Here is a 27,467-nt window from a genome sequence, read left to right as displayed (position 1 = left end):
TTTCTTGGGCTCCATGATCACTGCAGATGGTGACAGCAATCATGAAATTAAAAGGTGCCTGCTTCTTGGGAGAAAAGCAATGACAAACCTAGACAGCATCTTAAAAAGCAGAGACATCACCTTGCCAACAAAGGTCCGTATAGTTCAAGCTATGGTTTTCCCAGTAGTGATGTATAGAAGTGAGAGCTGGACCATAAAGAAGGCTGATCGCTGAAGAATGGATGTTGAATTCTGGTGCTGGAGGAGACTCTTGTGAGTCCCATGGACTGCAAGAAGATCCATTCTGAAGGAAATCAGCCCTGAGTGCTCACTGGAAGGACAGATCCTGAAGCTGAGGCTCCAATACTTTGGCCACCTCATGAGAAGAGAAGTCTCCCTGGAAAAACCCCTGATGTTGGGAAAGATTGAAGGCACAAGGAGAAGGGCACGACAGAGGACGAGATGGTTGGATAGTGTTCTCGAAGCTACCAGCGTGAGTTTGACTAAACTGTGGGAGGCAGTGGAAGACAGAAGTGCCTGGCGTGCTCTGGTCCATAGGGTCACAAAGAGTCGGACACGACTAAACAACAACAACCACCATGTTAGCCTTGGTGAAGACTTGAAGTTTTCATCCCCCCAAAAGTTTTTGATTTGAGTTTCCACTGAAATGAGGCTGTATTTTAATGTTTTATTGTTTTAATGTTGTATTTTAATCTTGTTTTTAAGTTGTATTTCAATCCATTTGTTTTTATATCGGGTGTTTGCCGCCCTGAGCCCGGTCTTGGATGGGGAGGGCAGGGTATAAATAAAAATATTTTTATTATATTTTTATTTATATTCTCCAGGCCTGACCTGCGCCAGGCAACTTTTAAAGAAAGGCGGCCACTCTACTACCCAGAGGCAGCAGAGGAGACAGAGGGGATTTGATTTGGTTTGTCCCTCCAGCTACTTCCTTTTACTAGTCTCCTAATCAAGAAGAATATTGGAGGTGAAACACGGAGGACAATGCCTTTTCTAAGCAACACACATGCTACTGGGAACTCTCCATAATTGAGCACTCCTAGCACAATAAAGCAATTGCCTGTATGAAAGCCACCCTTTGCTCACAACAGATAAAACGATCATGTAAGGAGTTTCCTTTCTTTCCCCACATTCAGGAAAAACAACAGCCTGCGTCCTAGTTACTGTACACATTACTTTTGGCAGCTATACGGAGATGTACCAACCAGTTGCTGGAAACAGCAGGCTCCAGGTACGCAGCCAAGACATTGTCCTAGAAGCGAACACAAGTTCCAAAGCTCCCTCCCCTGCCTAATTTATTTTCCTAAATCCTTATTATCTATGCTTGCGAAACTGCCGATATCCAAGACACACAGACCCAGCACAATAACAGCAGGTGATTGGAAGGCAGAAGATGAGAGCAGCACCTTCGCCTGTGGGCAAGGGAGGCACTTTAATCTCACAGGGAATTTTATTTACTTCTTACGGCACACTCCGTTCTTTCGAGGCTCCCTAAAGGTGCAAGGAGATGGGACTGTTCCACTTTCTGGTTAGTTTGTTGGTGATTACATGCATACCTCATAAAAGCATACTGTGCGTGGTTTTTTTAAAAAAGGACACATATTTTTTCAGACAAGCAACGTGGTCTGCCGTGAGCTCCTCTGCCTGCAATCCCTCCCCACAGGCTATGGACCTGATCTAGACAGCTTCACAAATACTGAAGGATGAGACAGTCACTGCCATCCATCAAACCGTTGAAGTTAGAGCTCCTGGTGTGATTTAAGAGGTCTATATGGGAGAGACAGGTTTTGTTGCAGTTGGGGCAGATGACATGCACCATGGCTCCTCCCAGCGGTAATTCATCCTCTGGTCACTGTCAGGAGCTCGTCCTACTCTCGAGTAGGACCCTGGCAGAGACACATGCCCGACTGGCATGTTCTCTCCCTCCTGGTCAATCGTTCGGGAGCTTCAAAAGCTTTCTTCTGCTCAAACATCACAGCGACCAACAGACATCAGCACACTTAGGGATCCGCAGAGTCTTCGCATCATGCGTAACAGACCTCAGCAACTCAGCGTTTTGGCTAATCTACTTTATTTACATATAAACACACTCGGAGCACTGCAACATGGCTCCCTCTCTCTCTAGCATCAGACAGCAAAGAGAGAAAGTACAAAGGCCAATAGTCCCACTTCACGGAACACCAGTAACACAAACTTCCTGTCTCCATCACTTCCCACTCTGTGGAGTCAAAACATACACCGTCATGTGATAGACAACAATCCCATGACTGCAATCATGGAGCAGGAATTCTAACATCACTGCTATGGATACACAACCTGACTGTCTTGTCTCCAGGCACTGCGGTCGTCTGCAAGGGATTCCCACATGGTGGGGATGAAGTTGCCAGTCCTCTCATCACATTTGCAGTAAAGGTAAAGGGACCCCTGACCATTAGGTCCAGTCGTGACCAACTCTGGGGTTGCAGTGCTCATCTCACTTTATTGGCCAAGGGAGTCGGCGTACAGCTTCCGGGTCATGCGGCCAGCATGACTAAGCCGCTTCTGGCGAACCAGAGCAGCGCACGGAAACACCGTTTACCTTCCCGCTGGAGTGGTACCTATTTATCTACTTGCACTTTGTGCTTTGTTAAACAGAGTTGGTCTGCCAATGGGCCTGGTGCCCGAAGCCAGCTCCCCATAAAGCACATCCTTGGGGGATCCTGCCGTCTCCCATTCTGTGAACATGACCAAGCCAACATAGGTGTCACTGAGAGAGGAGTGCAAACATGCTGGGAATGTAGGCTTTCGGGAGCACATCTGTGTTTGAGACTCTGTCCTGCCACGTGATGCCCACAATCTTCCTGACGCAGCATATGTGGAAGGCATTGTGGCATTGTAATCCAGCAATATCTGGAGGGACACAAGCTCCTCACTCCTGGTGTATGCTGACAGGCGGCTACCTCTAAGAATCTTTCCCAATCCTACTTTAAGATGCCAGGGACTGAACCTGGGATCAATTGCATGCAAAACATCCCTGAGATGTGTTGAGAAATGGCATTCGGCCCAAGGTCACCCAGGAAGTTTTGTGCCGGAGTTGGGATTTTAATCTGGGTTTCCTTGGACCTTTTCCAAGCACTCTTGAACACTTACACCATACAGGCTCTCCACATAACCACTCTGGGAAGGAGAATGCATGTTAAATAGTTTCAGCTAACATATGGGCTGCTCTTGGGAAAAGCAGAAAGGCCCCAAACCTCAACAAACAAATGCAGATGAGACACTGTACAGTGCTGCTTGGTTATTGAACAGCATAACAAGGCTTGTTCAAATCCACACTGAATATTTCATTTGCGGGCAGAAGCTTTCAACGGATTTGAGAAGTGCTTTGGAGAATGAGGGACGTGCCATATGGAGCATTCACATTTTTCCACCCTCACGATCGGATCCACCAGGCTACATTCAGAATAAAAGAGCAAATGACTAAGGCAACCAGGTGTGGTGCAGAATTATTAAAGCAAGCCAACCATGTGGAACCCTGGCTGAAAGCTTAAAGTTCTGCCACACTGCGCTTGTAAACATCAGCTGAGAACTTGGAAAACCTGGCGTTCAGGCCAGATTGTGGTGGTGGGTTTTACTTCTGCAGTTTTTATTATCATTTTAAAAAGCACCAACTGCAATCATCTAGCACATTAAGAAAAGGTTTGGAGCCATGCTGATTGGGGTTGATGAGACTCAGGAGTCTAACAATTTCGTAAGGCCACAGGTTCCCAACTCCTGGGCTAGACGAACCTCATTTTCCGATGTTGGTGCTTTACTACAGGCATGGGAGCATTCAAAAATACAATCCTCCAGCTGGTGACTGAAGTGGTACCACCATAATTTGACCACCTTGGCCTAACATCCTGGTCCACATGGCATATAAAACAGCTCTGCCTTTCCAGTGCGGTTGCTTATACTGTAGTGTGGTTCCTTATCTAGCTTGCTGTTGGAGGATGACAGCCGCTGATAGCAGGATTACTAGATCTAGCAAAGGGGAAACATTGGGTACTCGGAAGGACAAGAAGATTGGAATCTGCTGGTAGCGTTTATATGTTTTAATTATTTACTTGTGTTTGTATCTTGCATTTTATCCTGTGAAGCACCCCGAGATCTCATGATGAAGGGCTAGGATCTAAAGCACACCTTTGGTGCATTCAGTTACGGGCAAAAATGCTGGAGTCTCCCCATTTCCCTTCTGACCACATATCCTTATGCTGCTTCTAAGACATGGGTAGGCAAACTAAGGCCCGGAGGCCTGATCCTACTTCTGTGCATCACATTCCTCCAGCGGTTAGACTCTTACAATGGACAACCAAGAGACAGAAATCTGGGCCTCCCCCGCTAAATGCCCTCACAAACACCCTTGTTTGCGAGTTCCCAGGCTCTGCACTGAGCTAAGTCTTGCAGATAATGATTTACAGTGAGAAGCAACACCATACTCAGTGATTGCTCAAGATATGTGGAGGCTAACTGGGACGATTAGATACTTACCTTTTCAGTATACTCAACATGAGTATTAGTATAGGGATTTATAGCAATTAAAACACGTTTGCAGCCAGCAAAATAATAAATAAAATAGTTGTTTTGCCATTGACATATAGGCCAAGTTGACAATTATTATTTCAATATATTAAATAGTTGGTTTGAATTAAATGACTGAATTAAATAACTGATGTAACCCAATCTCTGTAAGTCGAAAAAGCTCAGTTCTATCAACCCAGGTTTGCATTTGAGGTAATGGACGATGCCATGAGTTTGATGAGCACCGAATAACCAATATCCAATATACTTAAATGGTTTATATTTTTAATTGCAAAGGGGGGGGAGAATCACATTTTCAAATGTACAGCTGTTAGCTGTTGACAAAAAAAATAATCCAGATTTGAGAACATTTAAGAAATGTACAGCATTTCAAAATAATAGAAAGTTAAATTCAGTATCACGGCTACAGTTACAGACAGCATTTCCCCCTCTGCTGTCACACCCAGTTATCAGAAGGGCTAGTTCTGCTGTTAGAAAACATCGCTATTTCATATGAAAATTTGTTTACACTGAAATGTTCATTTACAAACAATTCTTTAACTGCTGAATCAAAGCACTGGAAGAAATACAGTGCTTTTGAATTGAAAATGAGTGTTTGTAAACCCATTTACAAACAGTTTGCTGTCACTATTGAGACTCTTTTTGGTGCTGAACACTGAAAATGAACTCCCATGTCTTCCTTTGCTACAGTATAAAATCTTAACAGTATAAATACCTTGTGGTATTCTGAAGCCAGTGGGAAAAATCAAACACCAAATTATCTTGTACAAGTCTCATTCACTGAAGGGTGGGTGGTCAGAAAGTCCCCACTGAAACTATTCCCAGTGTTCAAAGACATGACTAAGAATGTCAAAGGCTCTTTAGGTCAGCTTTTACAAATCCAGGGTGCAACATTATTCCTACATTCTTATAGCATGGATACAGAATTGAAATAGAACTCTAGGCTACCATCTTTTGAGGCTTAACATACACCTTTATACATTTTTTTTAAACTTTTTCCAAGAAAGAGATGCAAAGCTTTGCACCTGAACCTATTACATATTGTACTGCAGAAAGACAGAAATACCTGCCTTCAATCTTTTTATCCACCTCCGCTCGTGTAAAGGCTTATACCAGATCACCACTGAAATAATACAAGCTTTTTAGGTAACTACAAAGAAGGTAGTCTTGGAACAGTATTCTCCTCCTCCTCCTTCACAGTCTCATGGCTGCCAGCGTATTTTTGAGAAAAGGCTAGAAGCCATTTGTTAGTCCCAAGAGGTAATTCTGACACATCAGGCCTCTCTCAAGACATAAGGATATCTGCAAATCCAAATCTCTCATGATTGATAAATCTAACTCCAGGGTTCAGAAGACAGCATATGAAAAAGTTGTGCTCAGAAGTTGTTAAGGCCTCACCTCACTAGGCATCTGTCAGTTTTACTTGGGAATACTGAGAAAAAGGGGTCTGCACAGTACTGATGGGGGGAAACCCCTGTTAAATACAATCCGTATTTCCAATGGTTATGGCTTTCAGCTGTATCTGCTGCTTTCACTGGGGCTTCGGTTGTTAGAATAACTGCGGTCACTTTCACTGTCTGAGCCGTAGGATCTAGGTGGAAAAAGCCAAGACACAAGTGAAGGTCTACACCGCTGAAGTGTCACATTTTCAAGTACAAAATTCTGCAGCAGTCCCCACTGCGAGCAGAGTGGCATGGCAAAGAAATGAAATACATTTCATTATGTTAAATATGCTTTCCCCCCACAAAAGCTTGCTTATTTCAAGCATGGATTTTCTCAAACTCTCAAATGGATGAAAGTTAAACTACTCTAATTAGAGGTATATTTCAGGACTCTCCCCACCCAGGTTGCCTTTGGCCAGTTTTGAACCTACCACCTAACTTGGTACACAGCCAACACCTACTTTGATTCAAAGCATCGTAAAAAAGAGGCAACAGAACAAAAAGCCCGGCGTAAGAGAGTAAGAAAGGACAATTTTTAAAATATTGATTTTCTTCAACACCCAAACATAGGGCAATTACACCTTCTCAGGCAATGTGGTGGAAAGCTGACGCGTTGGCACCATAATGAGATCTAACACCTATCAAGGTTGTTAATGGAAAACTACACATCAGGACCACTACTGGGAATAAAAAGCAGTGATCAGGTGTTCTCAGAAACATTTAGACAGAATATGAAGAGACACTTGTGTCACCTCTGAAGTTCAACAACTGTCACCAAAGGTAACCTATTTTGCTGCGTGTTCTAGCTACCAATAAAAATCAAATGTAATAACCTAGTTCTTTGTTCCTCTATGAGTCCAGCGAGGCAGAATAAGTTCTGAATCAGTTATGGATTAGATGTGGGCTAACAAACTGAAATCTAATTGAGACAAGACAGACGTGCCTTTGTTCAATAGGAGAGTTGATCTGTTTTGGCTATTTTGATCACGTGTGTAGCCTGGGATCCCCTGGGGTGCAACATGGTAGTTGTAGCTCGAAGCACCCTTCCACCACTATGGCTTCTGGAGAAAGTAGATATGGCCACTGCTGCACAAGTCTTGGTTAGATGCAGAGTGGCTTACTTATAATACACTCTACTAGGTGAGGCATTCTGAAGTGTGAAGTGTTTGGACACTTCAAACTGTTGTCACTGGAATATGTGATCACACTGGCTTCACAGTGGAACATGTGATCACATTACTAGTTTTTGGGTACAGTCTGAGGCGCTTATTACCGTCAAAGCCCTAAATGACTTGAGTTCAGGTGACAAGGAACACCTCTTCTAATAGGGAACAACTCGCCTGTTAAGGTAATTAGAAATGATCTTGCTTTGTGTTCTGCTGTTGTCACATGTGTAGCCGAAGCTTGCATGAGACACAGAACTTTTCTGCAGTGACACACAACTTGTGGCACTACCAGGCTTTTGGTATTGGTTAGCTATGTTGCCTTGGTACTTTACTTTTGCTCTACTGGTCTACTATTAACGGTTTTGGACTTTTAATATTTTACTGTACTCTGATTTATATTGTTTTGTTTTATATAATAATTATGTTTGGAGCCCTTGGGTCGCTCCTATTTTTGTGGAATTTTGGCAACTGCACAAGATTCGTAAACGATTCACATTACTGCTAGGGACACAAGTAGTTTGAACAGAGAAGGTGAGAGGCAAATGTCATTTGCATTTGTCTATAGTAAGTTCCTCAGTCTAGCTGCCAAAAACCACATACCTGGACCGTCTGTCATAACTGCGAGATCTGTGGTAACTGTCACTCCTTTTGCTTCTACTTCGGCTACGGCTCCTGCTGTAGTAACTGTCATAGGTATAGGACCTGCTTTTATGGGTGAAAAACCAAGCAATGACTTACTTTGTTTAACACTGAATCTCCCTCAATAAACTTAGAGGCATCAAAGCTTTCTTATTCACAGAAAATATATCTGGATTAAATACAATATGCTAGAGAATTAAAAACTAAACTCAAATAAAAAAAAATCTATAAAAGGCACCCATTCAATGTAGCTATGTTTTCCATTATTCTCTTTCAATTTTGAAGTAAAAAAAAGCCTGTTTAGAAAAGTAAGCCACAGCACCTTATTATCAATGCATCATTTAAATTTGCTGTTACTAACCCATTATATACTGGAGTCATATTTAAAAAATGATCTCTTAGCATACCTTGATCGACTGTGGTGATCGTAAGAGCTGCTTCTGGACCGACTTCTACTATAAGTGCGACTATTAAACAAGAAAAGAATGACATGACATTTTTAAACTGTAAGAAAGATGTCCCGGTATTGTGCTTGCTTATTTTGCATTAAAGCCAGTTATAACTATTTCCCCAAGTGACAAAATATGTGTTTATTTTTAAACCATACTAAATCTACAGAGTGCCTCTGGTAAGAAACCAAACGAGGCTTCAAGCAGATTTTTGCAGGAATTTATTCTCTTTTCTCCAGCACTTCCCCTTCCCTTCTGCTGGTACTAACCTGTGACTCCTGCAACTGTCGTAAGAACTACTTCGACTTCTTGAGTGGCCTCTGCTGTACCATCCTCTGCTCCGGCTTCGCGTGTAACTCCGTGACCTAGAGATTTCAAGTGCATATACTTAAAAGCTGTGCAAAGTAAAGCCCAGCTATTCACAGGGGTCCGTTTTATGGTTTTCGGAGCACATAGTGACCAATAGGCTAGCCCCATTGAGCAAGGAACATTGAAATAGCCTATGGGTATCAGGAAGGAGCCTTCACTGCACTCTTTTCGACACATGCTAAAAACATTTTTGTTTGCACAAGCCTACGCAGATACCTCCCCTTCATGGATCACTGCCTTGTCGTGGCGAAGGGGCTTGAATAACTCAGAGAAGCTATGAGCTATGCGGTGCAGGGCCACCCAAGACGGGCAGGTCACAGCGGAGAGTTTAGACTAAATGTGATCCACCTGGAGAAGGAACTGGCAATCCACTCCAGTCTTTTGCCAAGAAAACTCCATGGACATAAAAAAAGGAGAAGCTTTGAGAAGAAGGGGGGAGTTTCCAAAGCATGCTCTGGTTCATGGGGTTACGGAGAGTCGAACATGACTAAGACGACTAAACAACAACAACGCAGATACCTACAATGCTGACATGGTTTCGGTTTCTTGCAGGTTCTAGTTTTCTGAACGATTTAATTGTTTTTACTAACGATTGTTGGGACGCGGGGGGCGCTGTGGGTTAAACCAGAGCCTAGGACTTGCTGATCCCTGCTCCTGCCAACCTAGCAGTTCGAAAGCACGTCAAAGTGCAAGTAGATAAATAAATACCTCCAGCGGGAAGGTATACGGCGTTTCCGTGCGCTGTTCTGGTTCGCCAGAAGCGGCTTAGTCATGCTGGCCACATGACCCGGAAGCTGTACGCCGGCTGCCTCAGCCAGTAAAGCGAGATGAGCGCCGCAACCCCAGAGTCGGCCACGACTGGACCTAATGGTCAGGGGTCCCTCTACCTTTACCAATTGTTATGTTTTATTCGTTGCCATCATTTCATGAAAGAAATACAGACAACTGAGTGTTTGTGTGCACTTAAGGCACGCACAACCACTGACATGCATGCCGTTTTTGACACTGGAAGGGGGAGGAACAGGGACGGAACAGGCATGTGTGCATCCCGATGACTGTCCATAAAGAAATAGCTATGTCTATTTGTAAAATGCAAGTAATTTTACTTACCTGTAAGAAGAGGTGGAACTTCCTGATCGACTCCTGGAGTGACTGTAGGAATGGGATCTTGCTCTGTGCCTGGATTTGGGGTCCGACTTGCTTCGTGACCGGCTATGGCTCCTTGACTGGCTGTTTTCCCGTGTGGGAGAATCCTCCTCGGTAGAGCTCTCGTGGTTCCTCGGTCTCCGATTCAGCCGGGCAGTCTTCCTAACTTCATCAAACAGGGAGCCTGGTCTAATTTTGTTTTTGCTTTTAATTTCTATTCTTAAACCTTGTGGCTTTGACTCAGACGACGAGGCCACGCTTTTGGCTTCGGAAGGAATACTAGAAGCTGCCGGAGCTGCAGGTTGCAGGTTCCCTACTCCCTGTAACGGTTTCCATTTATTATCAGCCACGCTGCTCTGAGGGTTTTCCACCAGCTCAGTCTTCAGCACACTTTCCACAGCAGCAATGGTTGTGACGGGCGTAGGTCTTTGTTTCTCTCTCTGTGTGTTGCCTTCTTTGCTACCAGTCAATTCTCTAGCATCAAGTCCTGGTTTTGCACTCTCCGCTTCAGAGCTGCTTGGCACATCTGTGCTCTTACTAACTTTAATGTCCTGCAGGTTCACCTTCAGACTTACTGGAGAAAGTTCCACATCAACCTTCACGGGCGAATTATGTTCTGGAGTACAAATCTCCATGTCATCCATCTGGGTAACATCCACCTCATTTTCGTTATTTACTTTGGCAGCACCGGCGCTTTCCGAAATTTCTGTATTTTTTTCTGAATTTAGAGCATGTGCTGGTGTTGCCTCTTCCCCATTAACTTTACAAACGTTCTTAACGGCAGGTGATGTCTGGCCTACAGTTTTATTCTCTTCACTGAGCTTTTTGTCATTCCCCGTTTGGTCTTGGAGGATTTTATCGTTTTCAGAATCCTGATCTTGCTTTATATCTGTTTTTGTCACGACTGGCTTCTCTCTCTCATCCTTGGTGCGTGGCTTTACAGCGATGTCCTCTTCCTCCTCCTCCTCTTCTCCAAACTCCAGAGGCGGCTGCCAGTGAAATGTTTCCTTTCGTTTTTGGGCCTTATGCTTCTTTTCTTTTTTACCCTTGGATTTCTCCTTCGCTTTTTTGGAATGTGTCTTTTTGAGGTTCTTTTTGGAGCCGTGTTTTTGCTTTCTGGATTTCCCCCTGGCCCCTGAATTGGAATGGGAGCTCTCCGTCTCAGAAGGGGAGAACTGCTTGCTCGTCTTGAGTGTACCTGAGGAGGAATCCAACTTCGTCTTGCACTTGGCGAGGCTGAGATCTGTGTCAGAGTCTGATGTGGCTTCACCTTCCTCCTTGCTAGAAGACAACCTTGAATCTTCCTTAGAGTTCCTGTTTCCACCTCGTTCTGAATTTGATTCAGAGTCCCACTTACTATCAGCACGTGTTTTCCTTTTTGCTTTTCGACCACTTCTTGGGGAGTTCAGTTTCTCCTCCAAATGTCGTTTTTTTGAATGGTCACTGCCCCACTCAGACCCGGGCTTTTCTTCATTCCCATCGCAAGCAGAGCTGCTTTTCTTTCGCTTCCGGCTTGCTTTTTCTTGCTGCAATGGCCCTTTTTCCTGCACTGGCTGTGGTTTTGTCACCTGCTCACTATCCGTGGAGAAGTCCAAAGAGGATCTACTCACACTCTCCCTGTGCTTCTGAGAAGCCGCATCTTTTGCATACAGAAGAGTACTTTCAGAACTGCTTTGTCTCTTCTTTGACAAGTGCCCACTTTCTTTCGTTTTGCTTTTCTGTCGTTCATCCTCGCTTAGAGAAAAATAAGATGACGACCCACTGTAGCACGACCGGTCACTGGGGAATTTATGCACTGAATGGGATCTAACAGTTGACTGAGATCTTGAGCTGGATGGACTTCTTGATCTGGAGTAAGACTTGGAGTAGGATCTACTTCGAGATGTCCTGCTCCTCGACCTTCGCCAACTCTCTGAACTTCTATCACTGTGATTTTTTGAATAATCACTGCGGTCACTATCTGAACTTTTTCGCCGCTTCCGGTATGAAGAGGATGTGCTTGCATCTTTGACACTTGCTAAATTGTAGGTAGTCTGCGTAGGCATCAAGTGAGTGGTCTTTGCTTTAATTTCCTGAATTCGCTCATAGGATGGTTTCCAAGGCTTTTGCCCAGGTTTCCATCTAGAAGGCGGAGGACTGTCACTAAGCGATATGACTGGAATGCTTTCGGCAACAATGGGCTGTATCACAACTTTGTCATTTTGTGGCAATGCTGCCATGACAGGTTCGACTGCAACAGGCTTCAATTCATTTAAACGAGCTGCGACATTTTTTGGTGAACTGGACACCATCTTCAGATGCTTGGAACTGGACCTAGATCTTGATCTGCTCCTAGACTGAGAAGACTTAAAAGCCATTCTTGACCTAGAACTTCTTCTGGAATAAGATCTGGACCTGGTTCTGGACCTGGTTCTAGACCTGTAGTATGACCGGGAGTCCCTGCTTGACGGGGACAATGAGCTCTGCTTATCTCTATCAGATTTAGACCAGTCCCTTCTGGAGGAGTCATCTCTAGAAGAAAGTGAGGAAGAGCGGGACACCCTATCCCGATCACAAGGCGATTTTGTCCTTCTAGCAGAAGAACGAGAAGATTCTTTCTCTGTTGAAGTAGATAACCTCTTCTTTTTAATTTGCTTCTGCTTCTTTAAGTGTTTTTGCTTTTTGGCCTTCTTTTTGTGCTTTGCCTTTTTCTCTTTCCGGTGTTTCTTGTGGTGGCGACCGTATTTAGCACTACTTAGGTCAGAATAACCATTATGTGACCATGACCTTGACCTCTGAGACAGACTTCTTTCATCCCACCTTCCTGGGTCACTCAACCTAAGAAAAAAATGAACAAAATGTTTATCTGTATCTTGTGAGCACCCTGAGATCTTTGGATGAAATATAAATTTTAATTAATTAATAAGCATTTCCTTGACTATGCTTGCTTGGCTTCTAAAGTTCTCTAGCAGAGTTTTCAGGAGCCATACAGCATGGGTCTAAAGACCTGGGTACATGATCTGCAGATGCCTGGAAGTACTGGGCTGGTACAGCCATCTTCCTACAAAGGCCCTCAACAATTAGCGCACATGAAATTGAGAGCAGTATCTCTACCTCAAGTAAAGAAAACCAAAATGACAGAACTACAGTGGTGCCTCGCAAGACGAAAAGAATCCGTTCTGTGATTCTCTTCGTCTAGCGGTTTTTTCGTCTTGCGAAGCAAGCCCATGGAAGGATTAGCGGATTAGCGGCTTTTAGCGGCTTATCTGCTTATCGGATCAGCTGATAAGCGGCTTAGCGGCTTAGAAAAATGGGGGGGAGGGGAAAAAACCCGCAGGAACTCGCAAGACATTATCGTCTTGCGAAGCACCTCCAAAACGGAAAACTCTTTCGTCTAGCGAGTTTTCCGTCTTGCGAGGCATTCGTCTTGCGGGGCACCACTGTACATCTGAGTGGATAAACAAAGCCTCAGTTCACATGCCTCAAAGGAGTTGCTCAAGTATGATCCAACGAAATTGTGTTAATACTCAGGAACATGTCCTCAGAGCAACTAACTTGGCTGACTGTTCAGATGAATCGGTTTTTTTTGCATAAGTGTGTACCCATGGAATTCATTCCAAAAGCAGTCCCATGGGGGAACGATGGTTGTTCACTGGGAATGAAAGCAGCCCGGAGGTTGGGGCAAAGGAACTTCACAAAATGCAAATAACTAAAGTTTCATGAAACATATTTTGGGGCAAACTCAACAGATTTTCATAAACAAAAATCGTTCCATTTTAGAATTATTTTTTAGCCTGTTCATATAGTTCTTTTACAATGCAGCCCCGAACTGTTTTAATACTCAAGAAGTTTCTGCAAGTGAGTAAGATTAACATATGTCGCCCTGTTCCGGATAACAGGATGTAAACTAGACGCAAAGCACCCAAGTAAAATTTCCCTACCCAATCAGCCCTACTCTCTTATTTGTAGCCATCTAAAAATAAACTCTCTTACCAGGTACAAAGCCTATCTAAACTGCGGTGCAATAGATGCCTTACAGAATCTGCTATTACCACTCTCTTTATTCATCTTGTGCCTATATGTAATTGACTGACCATTTTAGGGGACGAGAATAATTTAAGAGAGCTAGTCTTACTTGTCTCCTTTACTCCATTTTTCTCCACTGGGTGGCCTATAGGCTCTTAACCTCTGCATTTCTTCTTTCCAGTGTGGCGGAGTTTCACTGCTCTCATCATTATCAGATTCTGAACACGAGCGAGAACGAGGTGGTGTATGGTATCGCTAGAAAAATACAACAGCAGAAGCAGAATTGTATACAAAATCCGTAATACAGTAGCGCTCGTACACAATCATCAAGGCTTATCCACGATTAAAAACAAATATCTGGGGGCAACCGCATACTGAGCATATGTTACACCCAAATCTGGAGATTACTTGCAGATTTTCTGTGCAGGTAAGCAAACCTTGCCAGAGGAACTCTGCAGGAAGAGAAAATGTAGGTACAAGCGGAGACATTGTTCAACTTGGAGAAAGAGCTTTTGAGGCAGGAGAACATAGAGCCCACAAGAAGCTAAATTACAGCATCTGCCTAGTGGGCTTTACAAAATCATCTCCACTTCTACTCTTTCTGTTCTTTGCCATATAAAGGTTCTGTGAGCAACAGGCAAACACTGCAATACATTTTGATAATATTTTTCAGTTGTTTATTGCTACTCCACCTTTTGAGGTCTCACATTCTCAGCCAATTTATAATGCCTTACTATCAATCCCCATCTCCATTTAGAAGAGAAGCCTATATCACTATTTTTTGTTTTGATTCAGTGCTATTTTTATAAGGTAACTTGTTTATTTTAAAAAGAAATTATAACCATTTGGTGTGTTTTTAGCTCCGCTCATTCTTTATTCATGTTGGGAGCTGTCCTGGATCCCACACTAGGAGAAATAGAATAATACTTTGCAATTAACCTCTTCATTCCTGCTTCTGCATCCAGGGACAAGTATGAATTTTTGTATGCAAGTGGTCAGCAAACAGAGGTAGCTTTCAAACACTGGCCAAAATAAAGCTCTCATGTAAGTTACAAAGCTTGAAGGGCGGGGAAAAATATGGAAAACATACTATTGTGCCTCTCCCTCTGATTTTTCTTCCAGATTTAGATACTGAAGGCTTCTGGTCATTCAAAACCGGGGCTACATCAAGCAGCTTCCTTAAATATTAAGAATTATACAGGTATAAGGAAAACAGCACTGGCAATAATATATGTTTCTTGCAGTCAAATGTTAAAGACAGCCCAAACTGAGCAAGTGACTCAAATGGCCACACACTTAATTGCATAGCTTTTTCTTTGCTAAGACACAGTTCAGAACCATCTGGTTGGCACTCCCTCCCCTCCCCAAAGTTACAGAATTTTAACCCAAGGTAAACGAGTCTCTACAGCTCCTAGCTGAGAGGTGCAATCACATACTGTAAAACCATTCCTTCATCTGGCTCCCCAGCTGGATCACCTGGACATCAAAGTTTTCACTGGGGTACCCCCAAGAAAGACACCTCTTTAAGGAATCCAATAGAGAAGAATCTGACTCTTCCTGAAAGGAGTTTCCCCAAAGATGCTGAATTGCTATGAGACTAACCTGACCAGGGGCCTACACCACGTGGTCCAAGAATGAAATGGGCATGTAGGATTTCTTCACCCTTTGCTGCATATACCCCACTAGGTATGAGAGTAGTATCTGGGGACCAGGTTATAATGGTCAGGACATAGAGAGTTCATGATGAGGATCTTTCTAAACCAAAAGCTGGCTAACATTCAGAGAAAACAAAAACTGGAATCCCATACTTTGTGACTATTCTGCACCCTTGTCCCATTTTTTTAACAGCAACTGGTATAACAGCTGGCTAGATGAGACATTTCTTCCATCAAAAAATAAAGACCTTGGTTTCCTACATGTAAAATACATTTTTTCCCCCCAGCCATGGGAGTACACAAGCATCCCATCGAAATTCAAGCGTATGAACTGCATCCCTGTAATGCTGTGGTATTATTGCAAGTTACAACGATCCTCCACTAACTCCCTAACTGCAAATACACAACTGGCTCAAGGATTGCTTAAAAGGAGCAGTCCCACAGAGAAGGAACAAATACAACAAGAAGAAAATGGTTGCATACGGCTCAGGCTCTGTATTTATAACTGGTGCGTCTCTTCTGAGCAAAAATCTGTTTTCCGGTACTGGAGGAATTTCTTCAGGACGGACCACGGGCTTGTCCCTCTTCGCATTTGAGTCCACTGCTTTTTCATTTTCTTCGCTTCTGTTAGGATGGCTGAATAGAAAGAGCAATTTAGAATACACAAACACACAATTTTCGAAACCCAAATGAGAACTGCATGTGTCAGACTATATTCTGTATGTGACAACTTTCTACATCAAGTTTCCTTGCACTGTAAGAAGCTTTTCTCAAACTTAATAGCCTGATGATGAATCAAACTCCTAAACTTTTTAACTTCCTGAATTTCTTTAAGTCAGCACAATTTACTTCTCCAGAAAAGCAGAGAATTAAGGCCTGCAGGTTATCTGCTTCTATTCCTTTAGATAAGCTGCATTAATTTACTCGAGGGCAAAAAGTGGAATTCAAAGAGCTCCAGTAGTGACATAGATTCCCATATGGAAGGGTATGCAATGGCTCTGTATGTAGGTTAAAGAACTAAGCAATCTGAGGGGCTCCCTCTTATCAAAGTGTGGTGTCAATGACTCTCCCCCGCTTCCCACTGTTTCTATGTTACTCTGTGTCATATACTGCTGTTTCTCATCTATTTCCATAGGTCAGGGATGAGGAAGCTTTTTTGCCCCAAGGGCCACATGCCCACGGTGAGCAGGACCAGAGGGCAAAAGGGGGTGGAGGAATGAATGAGAGTTTTGCACTGTAGGGATGTACCGTATTTTTCACTCCATAAGAAGCACCTGACCATAAGGCGCACCTAGTTTTTAGAGGGGGTAGTATTGACCTTGCAAGAGCCAAACACTAGTACGAAAAAGGTGTTAGAAATAATTCAACAATTTGGCCAGGTAGCTGGATTTAAACTGAATAAACAAAAAACTAAAGTTTTAGGAAAAAATTTAACAGATATGGAGAAGGAGAAATTCCAAGAGGAGACAGGTTTGACGGTGGTTAAGAAGGTGAAATACCTAGGGGTTTACTTGACATCTAAAAATTTGAATTTGTATAAGGACAACTATGAAAAATGTTGGTTAGAAATTAAAAAAGATCTAGAAATATGGTCAAATCTGAAACTGTCAATGTTAGGCCGAATTGCAGTTATCAAGATGAATGTATTGCCTAGAATGTTATTTTTGTTTCAAACCTTGCAGATCCTGGACAAGATGGACTGTTTTAAGAGGTGGCAGAAAGACATTGCGAAATTTGTCTGGCAGGGCAAAAAGCCCAGAATTAAATTTAAAATACTGACAGATGCCAAAGAAAGAGGGGGATTTGCCCTGCCGGACTTAAAATTGTATTATGAAGCAGCTGCGTTTTGCTGGCTGAAAGAGTGGATGCTCCTCGAGAACACAGACATTTTGGATTTGGAAGGTTTTAATAACGCATTTGGTTGGCATGCATATCTATGGTATGATAAAATCAAGGTGCATAGGGCCTTTAAAAACCATATTGTTAGAAAAGCATTGTTTAATGTCTGGATAAGATATAAAGATCTGTTGGAAAACAAAACCCCTAGATGGGTGTCACCTGTGGAGGCTAAGGCATTGAAGAAACTCAATATGGAGGTCGGATGGCCGAAGTATTGGGAAATTTTGGAACAGGAGGGAGATAAACTGAAATTACAAAGTCATGAGAAAATGAAACCTAAAGTACAAGATTGGTTTCAATATCACCAAATAATGGAGATTTTTAAACAGGACAGGAAAATTGGCTTTCAGGTGGAAAAATCAAAATTAGAGACTGAACTGTTAGAACCCAATACTAAGAATTTGTCAAGAATGTATAACTTGCTGCTGAAATGGAATACACAAGATGAAACAGTCAAATCGGCTATGATTAAGTGGGCACAGGACATTGGTCATAAAATTATGTTTGCTGACTGGGAATGGTTGTGGAACACCGGTATTAAATTCACGGCATGTAATGCCTTAAAGGAAAACATTATGAAAATGATATACAGGTGGTACATGACCCCAGTCAAGCTAGCAAAAATCTATCATTTGCCTGATAATAAGTGTTGGAAATGTAAAGAAACTGAAGGTACTTTCTATCACCTTTGGTGGACATGCCCGAAGATTAAGGCTTTCTGGGAAATGATATACAATGAAATGAAAAAGATACTTAAATGTACTTTCTCTAAAAAACCAGAGGCATTTCTCTTGGGCATTGTCGGCCAATTGGTGCCAAAGAAAGATAGAACTTTCTTTATGTACGCAACGACAGCAGCAAGAATACTCATCGCAAAGTATTGGAAGACACAAGATCTACCCACCCTGGAAGAATGGCAGATGAAGGTGATGGACTACATGACATTGGCTGAGATGACTGGCAGAATCCGTGATCAGGGAAAAGAGACGGCGGAAGAAGAATGGAAGAAATTTAAAACTTATCTCAAAGACTACTATAAACTTGATGAATGCTAGAATGTCGAGGTTTTCAGAAAGAAAGGGTTACAGCGATATAAGATTAGATTAAAGAAAAGATTAAGAAGATAGAGGTTGGAAAGGAATATTTAGAAGTTGCTAAAAATTATGGACATTGGGATGCAGAAAGGGGGGGTATGGGGGAGTCCGGGAAAAGAGGTTTATGAAAAAATGTTATGAAACTATACGTGTTTGTATGTCTTTGTATGTGTTTGTTTGTTTTAAAAAATTTTTGTAAAACCAATAAAAAAAATTTATATAAAAAAAATAGTTTTTAGAGGGGGAATGCACAGCGCTCCCTCTAGCTGTTCTGGCTTCTGGGGTAGCCCGCGAAGCCTGCATTCGCTCCATAAGACGCACACACATTTCCCCTTACTTTTTAGGAGGGGAAAAGTGTGTCTTATAGAGCGACAAATACAGTATCTTCACACATCCCTCTCTATTTTTCATTCAGACAAGTGAAAGGAATAATCAGAGTTTAAGGATGCTTTGCAGCCAAGCAAAAAACACTATGGTGCAGGTTCAGTGAAGGGTGTGGCCTGGGGAAGAGTTACAGAAGCTATATATGGGAGTCAGGGGGGCATACTCAGCCCTTGGAGCTGTGGTCTTCCCTCCTGCTCCAAGTTCATGGGCTTTGCAAGAAGCGAGGCTGTCCAAAATAATAACTGCGGAGCGCAGAAGAGCTCACGAGTATTGGTGGAAATGGATGTTATGTTGTTTTTAAGAGTTGAAAGCTTCATTTTTGTTCTTAAAACCTCACAATGCTTTGCTTTTACAAAAAACCAAACCAGAGCCCTTCAGAATTCAGCAGCCACATTCTGAAGAGCTTCATGTTGTAAGACCTAGTTGTAGGCATGTAAAAGTTTTGGGGTTGGCTCTTTTTAGATTCTCCATTATAGCAAATGGGAGAACACAGGTGTTTGATTTTACACAGAGTAGCTTGGAAACTCACACATAGGTCAAAGCAGAAGAACACAGAGCAACTTAGAAAGAGATAAGAATTTAAGAACGCACAGATACAAGGCAAATATTGAGACCCATGAATACCCCTACTCATTTTACTGTGATGAGCTTTAGCTTAAATGGTTAGAGCTGGTTCCTCAGTCCTAAATGTCAGCATCAATTTAGGTAACATGTCAAAGTCAACTTCACAGATTATGCCCTGAAATATTATTTCCTAATGCAAAAAGTTTGACAGTGAGACAGTTATCTTCACTGCAAGCCAAGAATCTTAAAACTTGGTGCTCAAGAGAAGCTTACAGGTCTACAAACAGAAGTGAATAAAACGTTAAAACCTTGATAAAAAAGCTTATTCATCTCTTCTTGTGATAATATATTAGATACCTTCTTTGGCTTGATGCCCGTTTGTTTTTGGGTTCCTCCTTTTTCTTCTCTTCCCTTCGTCGCTTCCTTGACTGTTTAGCTTTCATTCTCCGCTTGCGTTTCCTTTTCCGACTTCTCTCACTTTCAGATTCACTGTCAGATGATGATTCTGATGAAGTAGACGAGCTGCTGCTGGAAGTATCTGAAGCTTCTGAGTGAGCAGACACCTTTCTCTTCTTCTCCAATGCTTAGGATGGGAAAGTTAATACATTTTGATAATTCACACTTGGAACATATGGATTTGCATTCAGCGTGGGTAAAACCACAAACACAATGAACTCTGGGGATCATGATTAGATCATTACACTTTTTTGTTTGTTTGTTTCTAAATATTTGAGATAGTATGCTAGTTCTAGCCATACTGATTGACCACTGGGCAGACATAAAAAGGCTACACTGGCAATTTGGCATTAACCAAATGCTAGACAATTTAATGCTGGACAATGCAGCCATGGTTTACTGCCATTTGCCTTGAGAAAATGCATCCAGGTACATTCATATCAAATCGTGCTGGTTATCTGTGGGAAGACAGACATTGTGCTATATGTCAGCAACTGATATTGTAAAAGTATTTAACTCTCAACGTCACCCCCAGCAAATATACATCTTAATTCCTGCCTTATTTTTTAAATAGCCCTGAAGACTTCTTTCATCCAGGTTCTTAACTTTTCCTTCCTGCTTTCATTTTCCTGTCTTAAAAGAGGGCATAAGAATGGATACTCATAATGTTTTATTGTTTAATGTAAAAACTGCAACTGCTGAGGGTACGCGCACACAATATAAAAGACTTTGGGATGCAATTTATCTGCACTGGCTAGTCTAACAGTGCCCACTGGATAGTTTCTGCACAGGCATCAATGAAGTCCTCTTCTTTCCAAGGCCCTCCATAAAATCTCTTTCTCTGGCCAGTATTTCCATCAGGGATCAGTGTGCACCTCCAAAACAGCCAGCCCCCCTCTTCTGTCTAGCAACCTGGTCCACAGGTTATGCCACTGGTAGTGATGTGGTACAAATGAGGCCAAGGGCACACTGGGGAGAAAATGAGCACCACACTCTCCTGTGGGAAAAGCTATGCCTACATCTGGATGGATCACAGTCTTATACAGAGTAAAAAATAATAGGCCATCTTAAAAAACAAAATCATGAAGAGTAGGGTGCTGACAGACGCACTGTGTTATAGCAAGGGTGGCTAACACACGCCCAGAGGCTCCATCCAGCCTCCAAGGAATTTTCTGTGGTCCCCTACTCCAATCTGTCTTATTGTTATTATTACTGCTCCTATGGGTCCCCTGTCGTGATGCCCTAAGGTTTGTTGTAGTCCCTAAAGGGACTATGTGCCCCCAGTCCATTTTGTCATTTAAAAAACACACAAAAACCTGACCATTCCAACAGGTCCCATGCACTTATTCTATGATGCCAAAAGGTTTATGACCCCAAGATACACCAAGATTTGTCTTTAATTGTTAAAAATTAAATGACCACACACCCATCTATACTTTGGCCCACATGAGGACTGACCTCTTGGCCTGAAAATGGGTTAGGCACTCACACTATAAACTCATTCTATGTAGACTTTATCATGAAAATGTCCTGTTTTACTATGATTTAAGCTTAGAAAATTTGATCCATTATTTAAACATTTAAAATTTAATAAGGAAGCACACTTCTACTATTCCTGTATTACAGTGGTGCCTCGCAAGACGAAAAGAATCCGTTCTGTGATTCTGTTCGTCTAGCGGTTTTTTCGTCTTGCGAAGCAAGCCCATTGACGGATTAGCGCTATTAGCGGCTTTTAGCGGCTTATCTGCTGATCGGATCAGCTGATAAGCGGCTTAGCGGCTTAGAAAAAGGGGGGGAAAGGAAAAAAAACCAGCAGGAACTCGCAAGACATTGTCGTCTTGCGAAGCAAGCCCATAGGAAATCCGTTTTGCGAAGCACCTCCAAGACAGAAAACCCTTTCGTCTAGCGGGTTTTCTGTCTTGCGAGGCATTCATCTTGCGGGGCACCACTGTATTCTAGGTTTAACAATTGAGCATTTTCCAATATGCAGCCCACATTCTCCCAAATGTAGCAACACAATATGACCAAACTCAGTATAATGTTACAAAATGGAAACATAGTAAAAGCACGTAAAAAAGGGTTTCTTTACCTTGCAGAATACCTAGATCTAATACAAATTATGATATTATCTCATAGATTTCGAGGAAGTATGCAATGGCTTACCATCCTTTGCCGATTTTGTAACCAGCAACCCACAGTCAATAACTCGCACATCTGCATATGGCCTGCTGGCAGTATCAGTTTTCAGATTTTCTATTTGTTCTATTACTTCAAAACCAGAAATGACCAATCCAAAGACAACATGTACACTGCAGAAACAGAAGATGCAAAAAAGTGCACTGGTTTATATGCCAGCAGTAATTGCTTGGAGTGACTTCATGCAACAAATGTTATCCTTAACACAGAAAATTCATTTAAAAAGAGGTTGTGTTAAGAAAGCTTTAAAATTATTGGCAAAATGCAGAGCCAATATGCTATGCCCTGTTACATGTTTTATGTCAGACACATATGGAGTCACACATTACACACTTTTAATTACACACATAGGTTGTTTTTAAAGTGAAGTAAATTGGGGTTTTTAAAAAGCAGTTTTTGCCTATCCTGCTCATTTTCTTTATGTGTTCAGACTGTCCTTCCTACAGCAACCAATATGTTTCTCATGTGAATATCGTAAAGAAACTAGGAGAGGCATTATTGCCCTTTTAATTTTAGAATAACAACTCTAAATGATCTTATATGATACAAGGATAAAAAGTGGGGTGGAAGAACAGAACCACCATGTATAATTTACAGAATCCACTGAACTTTTGGAATGAGCAGAGATTTGAACCTTCCTGGTTTAAAAGTCCATGTTCAAGAGAAATTTCCAGTTGATTTGGCCCAAATGGCCCTAAAGTGCAAGAATACAAATATCTGTATCTTACCCATCAAGATGAGGAGCAGGCTTTGTAGTTCTGCTTAACATCAACATAAGATGATTTTTTTTGTGTGTGTGGAAAAAATCAGTTGTTCAGATGAGGAGGTAAAAAGGCAGAGTGGCACATAAAACAAAAAAGGAAGGAAAAAAACAGGGCCAAGTTAATAATTTTTTGCATACAAAGCTTAAGATTCTTATGAAATTCAGGAAATGGAATATATTTCAATAATTACTATTACTACAGCATAAAGCCACACTTCAGTTATTCCTCCAGGCGATATGCATGCAGACAGAGCACATACATTAACAGCTCAGTTTCACTGTGGCTGATATTGGGCAAATAACTGTACATGTGCACAAATTTCATGTATTGCAACAAGATTCATACTGCTCTACTGCACAGCATTGCCATCTGGTTCTTACCAATAACACTAAAATGCGGCAATTAATAATTTAGGTGCCTGTATCAACACCGTATGCTACACAAAACTTTAATTATTAGACAAAAAAAGGGGGATAAAATCAGTTTCTGCAAAACAAATTGGTTTCCCGCTATTCTTCTGGCTCTGCAAATCAGCTTCAAATCTTTTCACTAGAGACTGGTCTACAGCCACTGTTCTAGAAAAGGATCGGTAAAATTTATAGACAGTCAAGTAACACCAAAGGCTAGCACTGAAATCTTGTTGACATCTAATCACAACTAAGTCCCACTGAATTCAATGGGGCTTCCATCCAGGTAAGTTTGCATAAGACTGCAGCCTTAGCTGAGACTCTTAATTTATTGAACTCCAAGTCCTGTTTCTGTCTACTCCTACAATGGCTTGTATTTTAAGGAGATTAAAAAATAATCATCAGGAGGTAAATGCTATATTTGAAATTTCATCCCTCTAAACACTGTACCGGTCACTACTAAACCCTTTCAAGTCATACATTCCAACAGTTCCCATCTGTCAACGGCTCAGTAAGAGGATGATACAAAAGATTTCAGGGGAAAGTTATAACCCAAGTATAGCGCACCCCCCTTCTGCATACCACGCAGAGAATTTTTGCCACAAAAAGCAAGAACCGCCGCTGAGTTCATTATTTTGATTAAGAGTCCTCCTCCTAAGTCCTCTTAACTTATGTTCCACTCTTCAAGATAATCAAATATTCCTGTTAAAAGTTTCCTATAAACCAGCAGCTTCGTTATCAGGGTCCACTGTTCTTGGCTGGCTTTGGTAACCAAGTCAAAAAGCAATGCTTGTTTGAGTGCCTTGCCTGAACAGCAGCCAAAGGAGCCCTCTACCTCCCTACAGGAAAGAGAGGTTCGGAGCTTGCCCATTTGGTCTCTGCTTGACCAGGGTGCTCAAAGCACTGTCACCAAGTAGCAGCCAAGGACTCTTCCAATTTGTTCTGGAGTAATAAAGGGTGGCAGACTTACTGGCCTGGCCCTGCACTGTGGGAAGTGGGGCAAGACTGCTGTACAGCAATACTGGGACCCCTCAGTCGCCAAACAGCAGTGGTATACAACATGGTGAGCAGAAATGTGGAAGGAAGGACAGAAAGTTTTGCACCACACAAACCTAAACGTGGGAAACCTGTGATTTGCTATACGTCCTGAAAGACGTCTGGCTACCCCTGAGCAAATGCTTACCTTTCAGAGAACTATCCAGAACAGTGAATATTAAGCAGGTGGTTACGTGTTCCTGACACCAAAGAACATTGAAAAACTAGCGAAGGAGCACAATGTGCTACCAAGTATTACCTTGCTGGTAACTTGGCTTTGGGCATCCTGTTATGATTACTGTTGTTCCAACTATGTTGGTAATGCGCAGCCAACATCCCACCAATATTATGTATGTATGAACCGCCCTTTAGTAAAAGGGATGATCATTTTGATAATTTGATTCTTTACAGAGCTCAAATGGTGCAGTATGTGATATACAGGAACTTGAATTACAAGTTCAAGTTTTACTGCATCAATGGATGCACTGGGTAGCTACTGGCAAGTCACTCAGTCTCAGTTCCCTTATCAATAAAATGGAACCAATCTAGAAGAGCTGCTGCAAGGATGAATAATGCACACTGTGAAACAATCCACATTCTATGAATTAAAACAGAAGTTTAAGACAAGTTTGATTACAATTCATAAAATAGCTACCAGAAACTACAGTCCAAACACCACCAGCTTCCAAATGGAAGTCTGATAATTAACTATTAAGGGTTTGAATATTTCACCATAAAATAGTATTTCTTATCTAAATGTTTAAGGGATTTTAGAATCTTTTCACTACACAGACATTATTAACATTTTCAGGAAGGTATTGAGGAAGACAGAAGTGCTCTGACCAACAATTAGAATAATTTTTATTTGTTTATTTATCCCCTTCCCCGTGCTTTAGATATTCTGATAAACTTGAAACTTTGTATTTGCATGTTGTTAAATAAGATGGCAGGTGCCTGTAAATACAATGTCTTAACCAATGTTCCTTCCTTTCTCTGGAAGTCCATTATAGAATTGCAGTTTAAGAACACAAGCTGGTATCTACCCATCCCACACATTTTCAAAGGTGTAAGCATAATTTCATCCTAGTGAAAAGCACTGCATAGAGAATGTTGCTTGTTCCTCTTCCCCCAAAAAGCAAAGCAACTAGCTTTCTACAAGTAATTAACATATTTTGACATTCTATCACAAAATAACACCTTGGGGTTTTTCCCCCCAAACCGAGAGAATGAATACTTATGTAGGGGTTAAAATAGTGTTATCATATAGACCAAACTGCTCTGCTCAAAACTGGTACTTCCCCCCCAAGAAGAACTTCAATACCACAAGATTTAATGCACATATGATCAGAAAAGGACAAGAAAGACAGAAAAAAGAGAAGAGAAAGAACACAGCCTTAGAGGAATGAGACATTACCTTTGGAGCGCACGATGTAACACTGTTTCTGTAAATTTTACACAAAAATGGCAAGAAATAAATTGTAGTACAATTCCAGACAAAATTGAGTCTATGTTTAATACAAATTTAAAATATTTTTCAAGTGAATGCAGTTTTCAAAGTGTATGCAAAACCAAGAACACTTTAAAAAGAAGGGCTCTAAATTTTCTTCATGTTCATATTTAGAAGGTTAAAGTAAGTTGAGGGTTATGCCAGTAAAGATATGTCTTGCTTATGTACTGAAGTGTCACTACAAACAATATACTCCATTAAACCTTTGCCTAGAAAAGAACTTTTTACTGAAAATTTTCAAGAGTATGCAATGCACATGTGTAGACTTCAGTGTAAGTGATTTTGGCATCTGAGGATGAATTTGTATTGTACAGGATATTATGGGTTGTATCCAATGCAAGTCCAATGCAGACTCCAAGTAAACCCACTGAAATTAATATACATGACTACCTTAGGTCTACTAAATTTAAGTTAGCTGCAACCCTATACCCCTGTTATAAGAGACCATTGAAAGGAAGATACACTAATGAAGAATGTTAAAAACACAAAAGTCCATACTTTCTTGAGTAACTATGGACACTCATTTTAAAGTCTTTTTCACCTGACAGAAAGAAACTCTAGCAGTACAGAAAACATTATAGGCAGTAAAGCTTTAACATACAAAAAAGCCAATCATATGAAAAGAGACAGCATTCCCTAAACTTAACATTTTGTACTGGAGGTGTTACTGTTATTCTTTCAATACTTCAAAGATTACCAGCAAGCATTTTTGAAGAGTTCCTTTATCACTTATATTTATTTAAAATAATTTATATGCCGCTTAATTGTAAAAACATCTAAGCGGTTTACCTGAAATACAATTCACTAAGACTTCCAGGCCTGGAAGTCCTTGTTAAGGACTTCCTGTGAATAAGCAGTGTTGTGAACCAGACCTCATTGATTCTTGGGGGTGGGGAGAATGAGAGCTGGTCTGCACGTAACGCTAAGCCAAGGCTTGTGGTTTGTTCTTCTGGTCTCCAGTCGAGGCAGAGCAAAACGAAACAGGATTCAGAATTATGTACTAGCAGACTGCTTATTCACAGAAAGGCATTAAGCCACAAACCATGGTTTACTGTGATGTGTGTATCGGCCCATGTGTCACACCAAACACACTGGGTCAGTTTTATTTGAATTTACTCACTACAGCAATTCAGCTGTGTTATTCATATTTAAGTTGAGCTGAACAGAACTGTTTTGATGTTAAGAAAGTAGGAATCAATCATTTCTTAACGGTGTGAGAAATATTGTAGGAGAGCTACACTAAAAGACCTTGCACCGTGAAATTAACTGCTCCAAGAAATGCACTACTGTACATACACAGAAACTTTCATCACAAGCAAGACCAGGTACACCAGCTGTAAAATCCATTGCTTTAGATTTCTCTTAGTAGAATGCCACTGTCCACAAATGAAAGCACAAAGTAGAAAAGTCACAAGGTTGATTGAACACCCCCTAGCCTCCGCTCCCAAAACACGATCCCTGTCTACCATAGCTCTAGCATCTAAAAATTTTACCTCCCTACCCTCCAACTACATTTTAGAAAAAGCTGTAGAACTGTTCCAAATACTTGCAGCTGTTCATAAACTAAGCTTCAGCAGATTTAACTGCAAGCCAGTTGCATGTTTGGACAAACACTGAATTCTTAAAACAGTGTTTAAAGGCCAAATATTTACTTTTTTTGTGTGTGTGCATGCACAAGCGGTAAGGAAAAATGTGCATTCACATACTCATGCTATAATCTATTTTAGGTA

General features: G+C 41.6%; 2 protein-coding genes and 2 long non-coding RNA genes across 8 annotated transcripts in view; 1 reads left to right on the top strand and 3 right to left on the bottom strand.

The window, feature by feature from the left end:
- LOC308569735 overlaps nucleotides 1-27,467 on the top strand; it is a 394,467-nt gene that overhangs the window by 26,722 nt on the left and 340,278 nt on the right. The window lies entirely within an intron of this gene.
- ZBTB47 (zinc finger and BTB domain containing 47) overlaps nucleotides 1-27,467 on the bottom strand; it is a 416,665-nt gene that overhangs the window by 58,044 nt on the left and 331,154 nt on the right. The gene's annotated exons all lie outside the window — the stretch shown is intronic.
- LOC308569772 overlaps nucleotides 1-27,467 on the bottom strand; it is a 126,942-nt gene that overhangs the window by 58,044 nt on the left and 41,431 nt on the right. The gene's annotated exons all lie outside the window — the stretch shown is intronic.
- The window catches only part of NKTR (natural killer cell triggering receptor), a 37,846-nt gene continuing 15,186 nt past the window's right edge, over nucleotides 4,808-27,467 (bottom strand). For 4 of the 5 annotated variants that reach the window (XM_081163473.1, XM_081163472.1, XM_081163475.1 and 1 more), the window contains 11 exons: nucleotides 22,753-22,782; nucleotides 21,992-22,137; nucleotides 19,730-19,955; nucleotides 15,915-16,067; nucleotides 14,867-14,954; nucleotides 13,886-14,031; nucleotides 9,736-12,588; nucleotides 8,526-8,621; nucleotides 8,215-8,274; nucleotides 7,769-7,873; nucleotides 4,808-6,151 (listed from right to left, as the gene is read on the bottom strand). In XM_081163473.1, coding sequence (XP_081019599.1) covers nucleotides 6,073-6,151; nucleotides 7,769-7,873; nucleotides 8,215-8,274; nucleotides 8,526-8,621; nucleotides 9,736-12,588; nucleotides 13,886-14,031; nucleotides 14,867-14,954; nucleotides 15,915-16,067; nucleotides 19,730-19,955; nucleotides 21,992-22,137; nucleotides 22,753-22,782 — 3,982 coding nt within the window. In that variant the 3' untranslated portion in view covers nucleotides 4,808-6,072. The remainder of the gene's footprint in view (nucleotides 6,152-7,768; nucleotides 7,874-8,214; nucleotides 8,275-8,525; nucleotides 8,622-9,735; nucleotides 12,589-13,885; nucleotides 14,032-14,866; nucleotides 14,955-15,914; nucleotides 16,068-19,729; nucleotides 19,956-21,991; nucleotides 22,138-22,752; nucleotides 22,783-27,467) is intronic. The other variant, XM_081163474.1, reaches the window with a different exon arrangement.

Source organism: Podarcis bocagei, assembly GCF_964188305.1.
Source record: "Podarcis bocagei genome assembly, chromosome: 12".
Taxonomy (NCBI): Eukaryota; Metazoa; Chordata; class Lepidosauria; order Squamata; family Lacertidae; genus Podarcis; species Podarcis bocagei.
The sequence above is the reverse complement of the archived record's forward strand: the minus strand, read 5'-3'. Positions and strand labels throughout refer to the sequence as shown.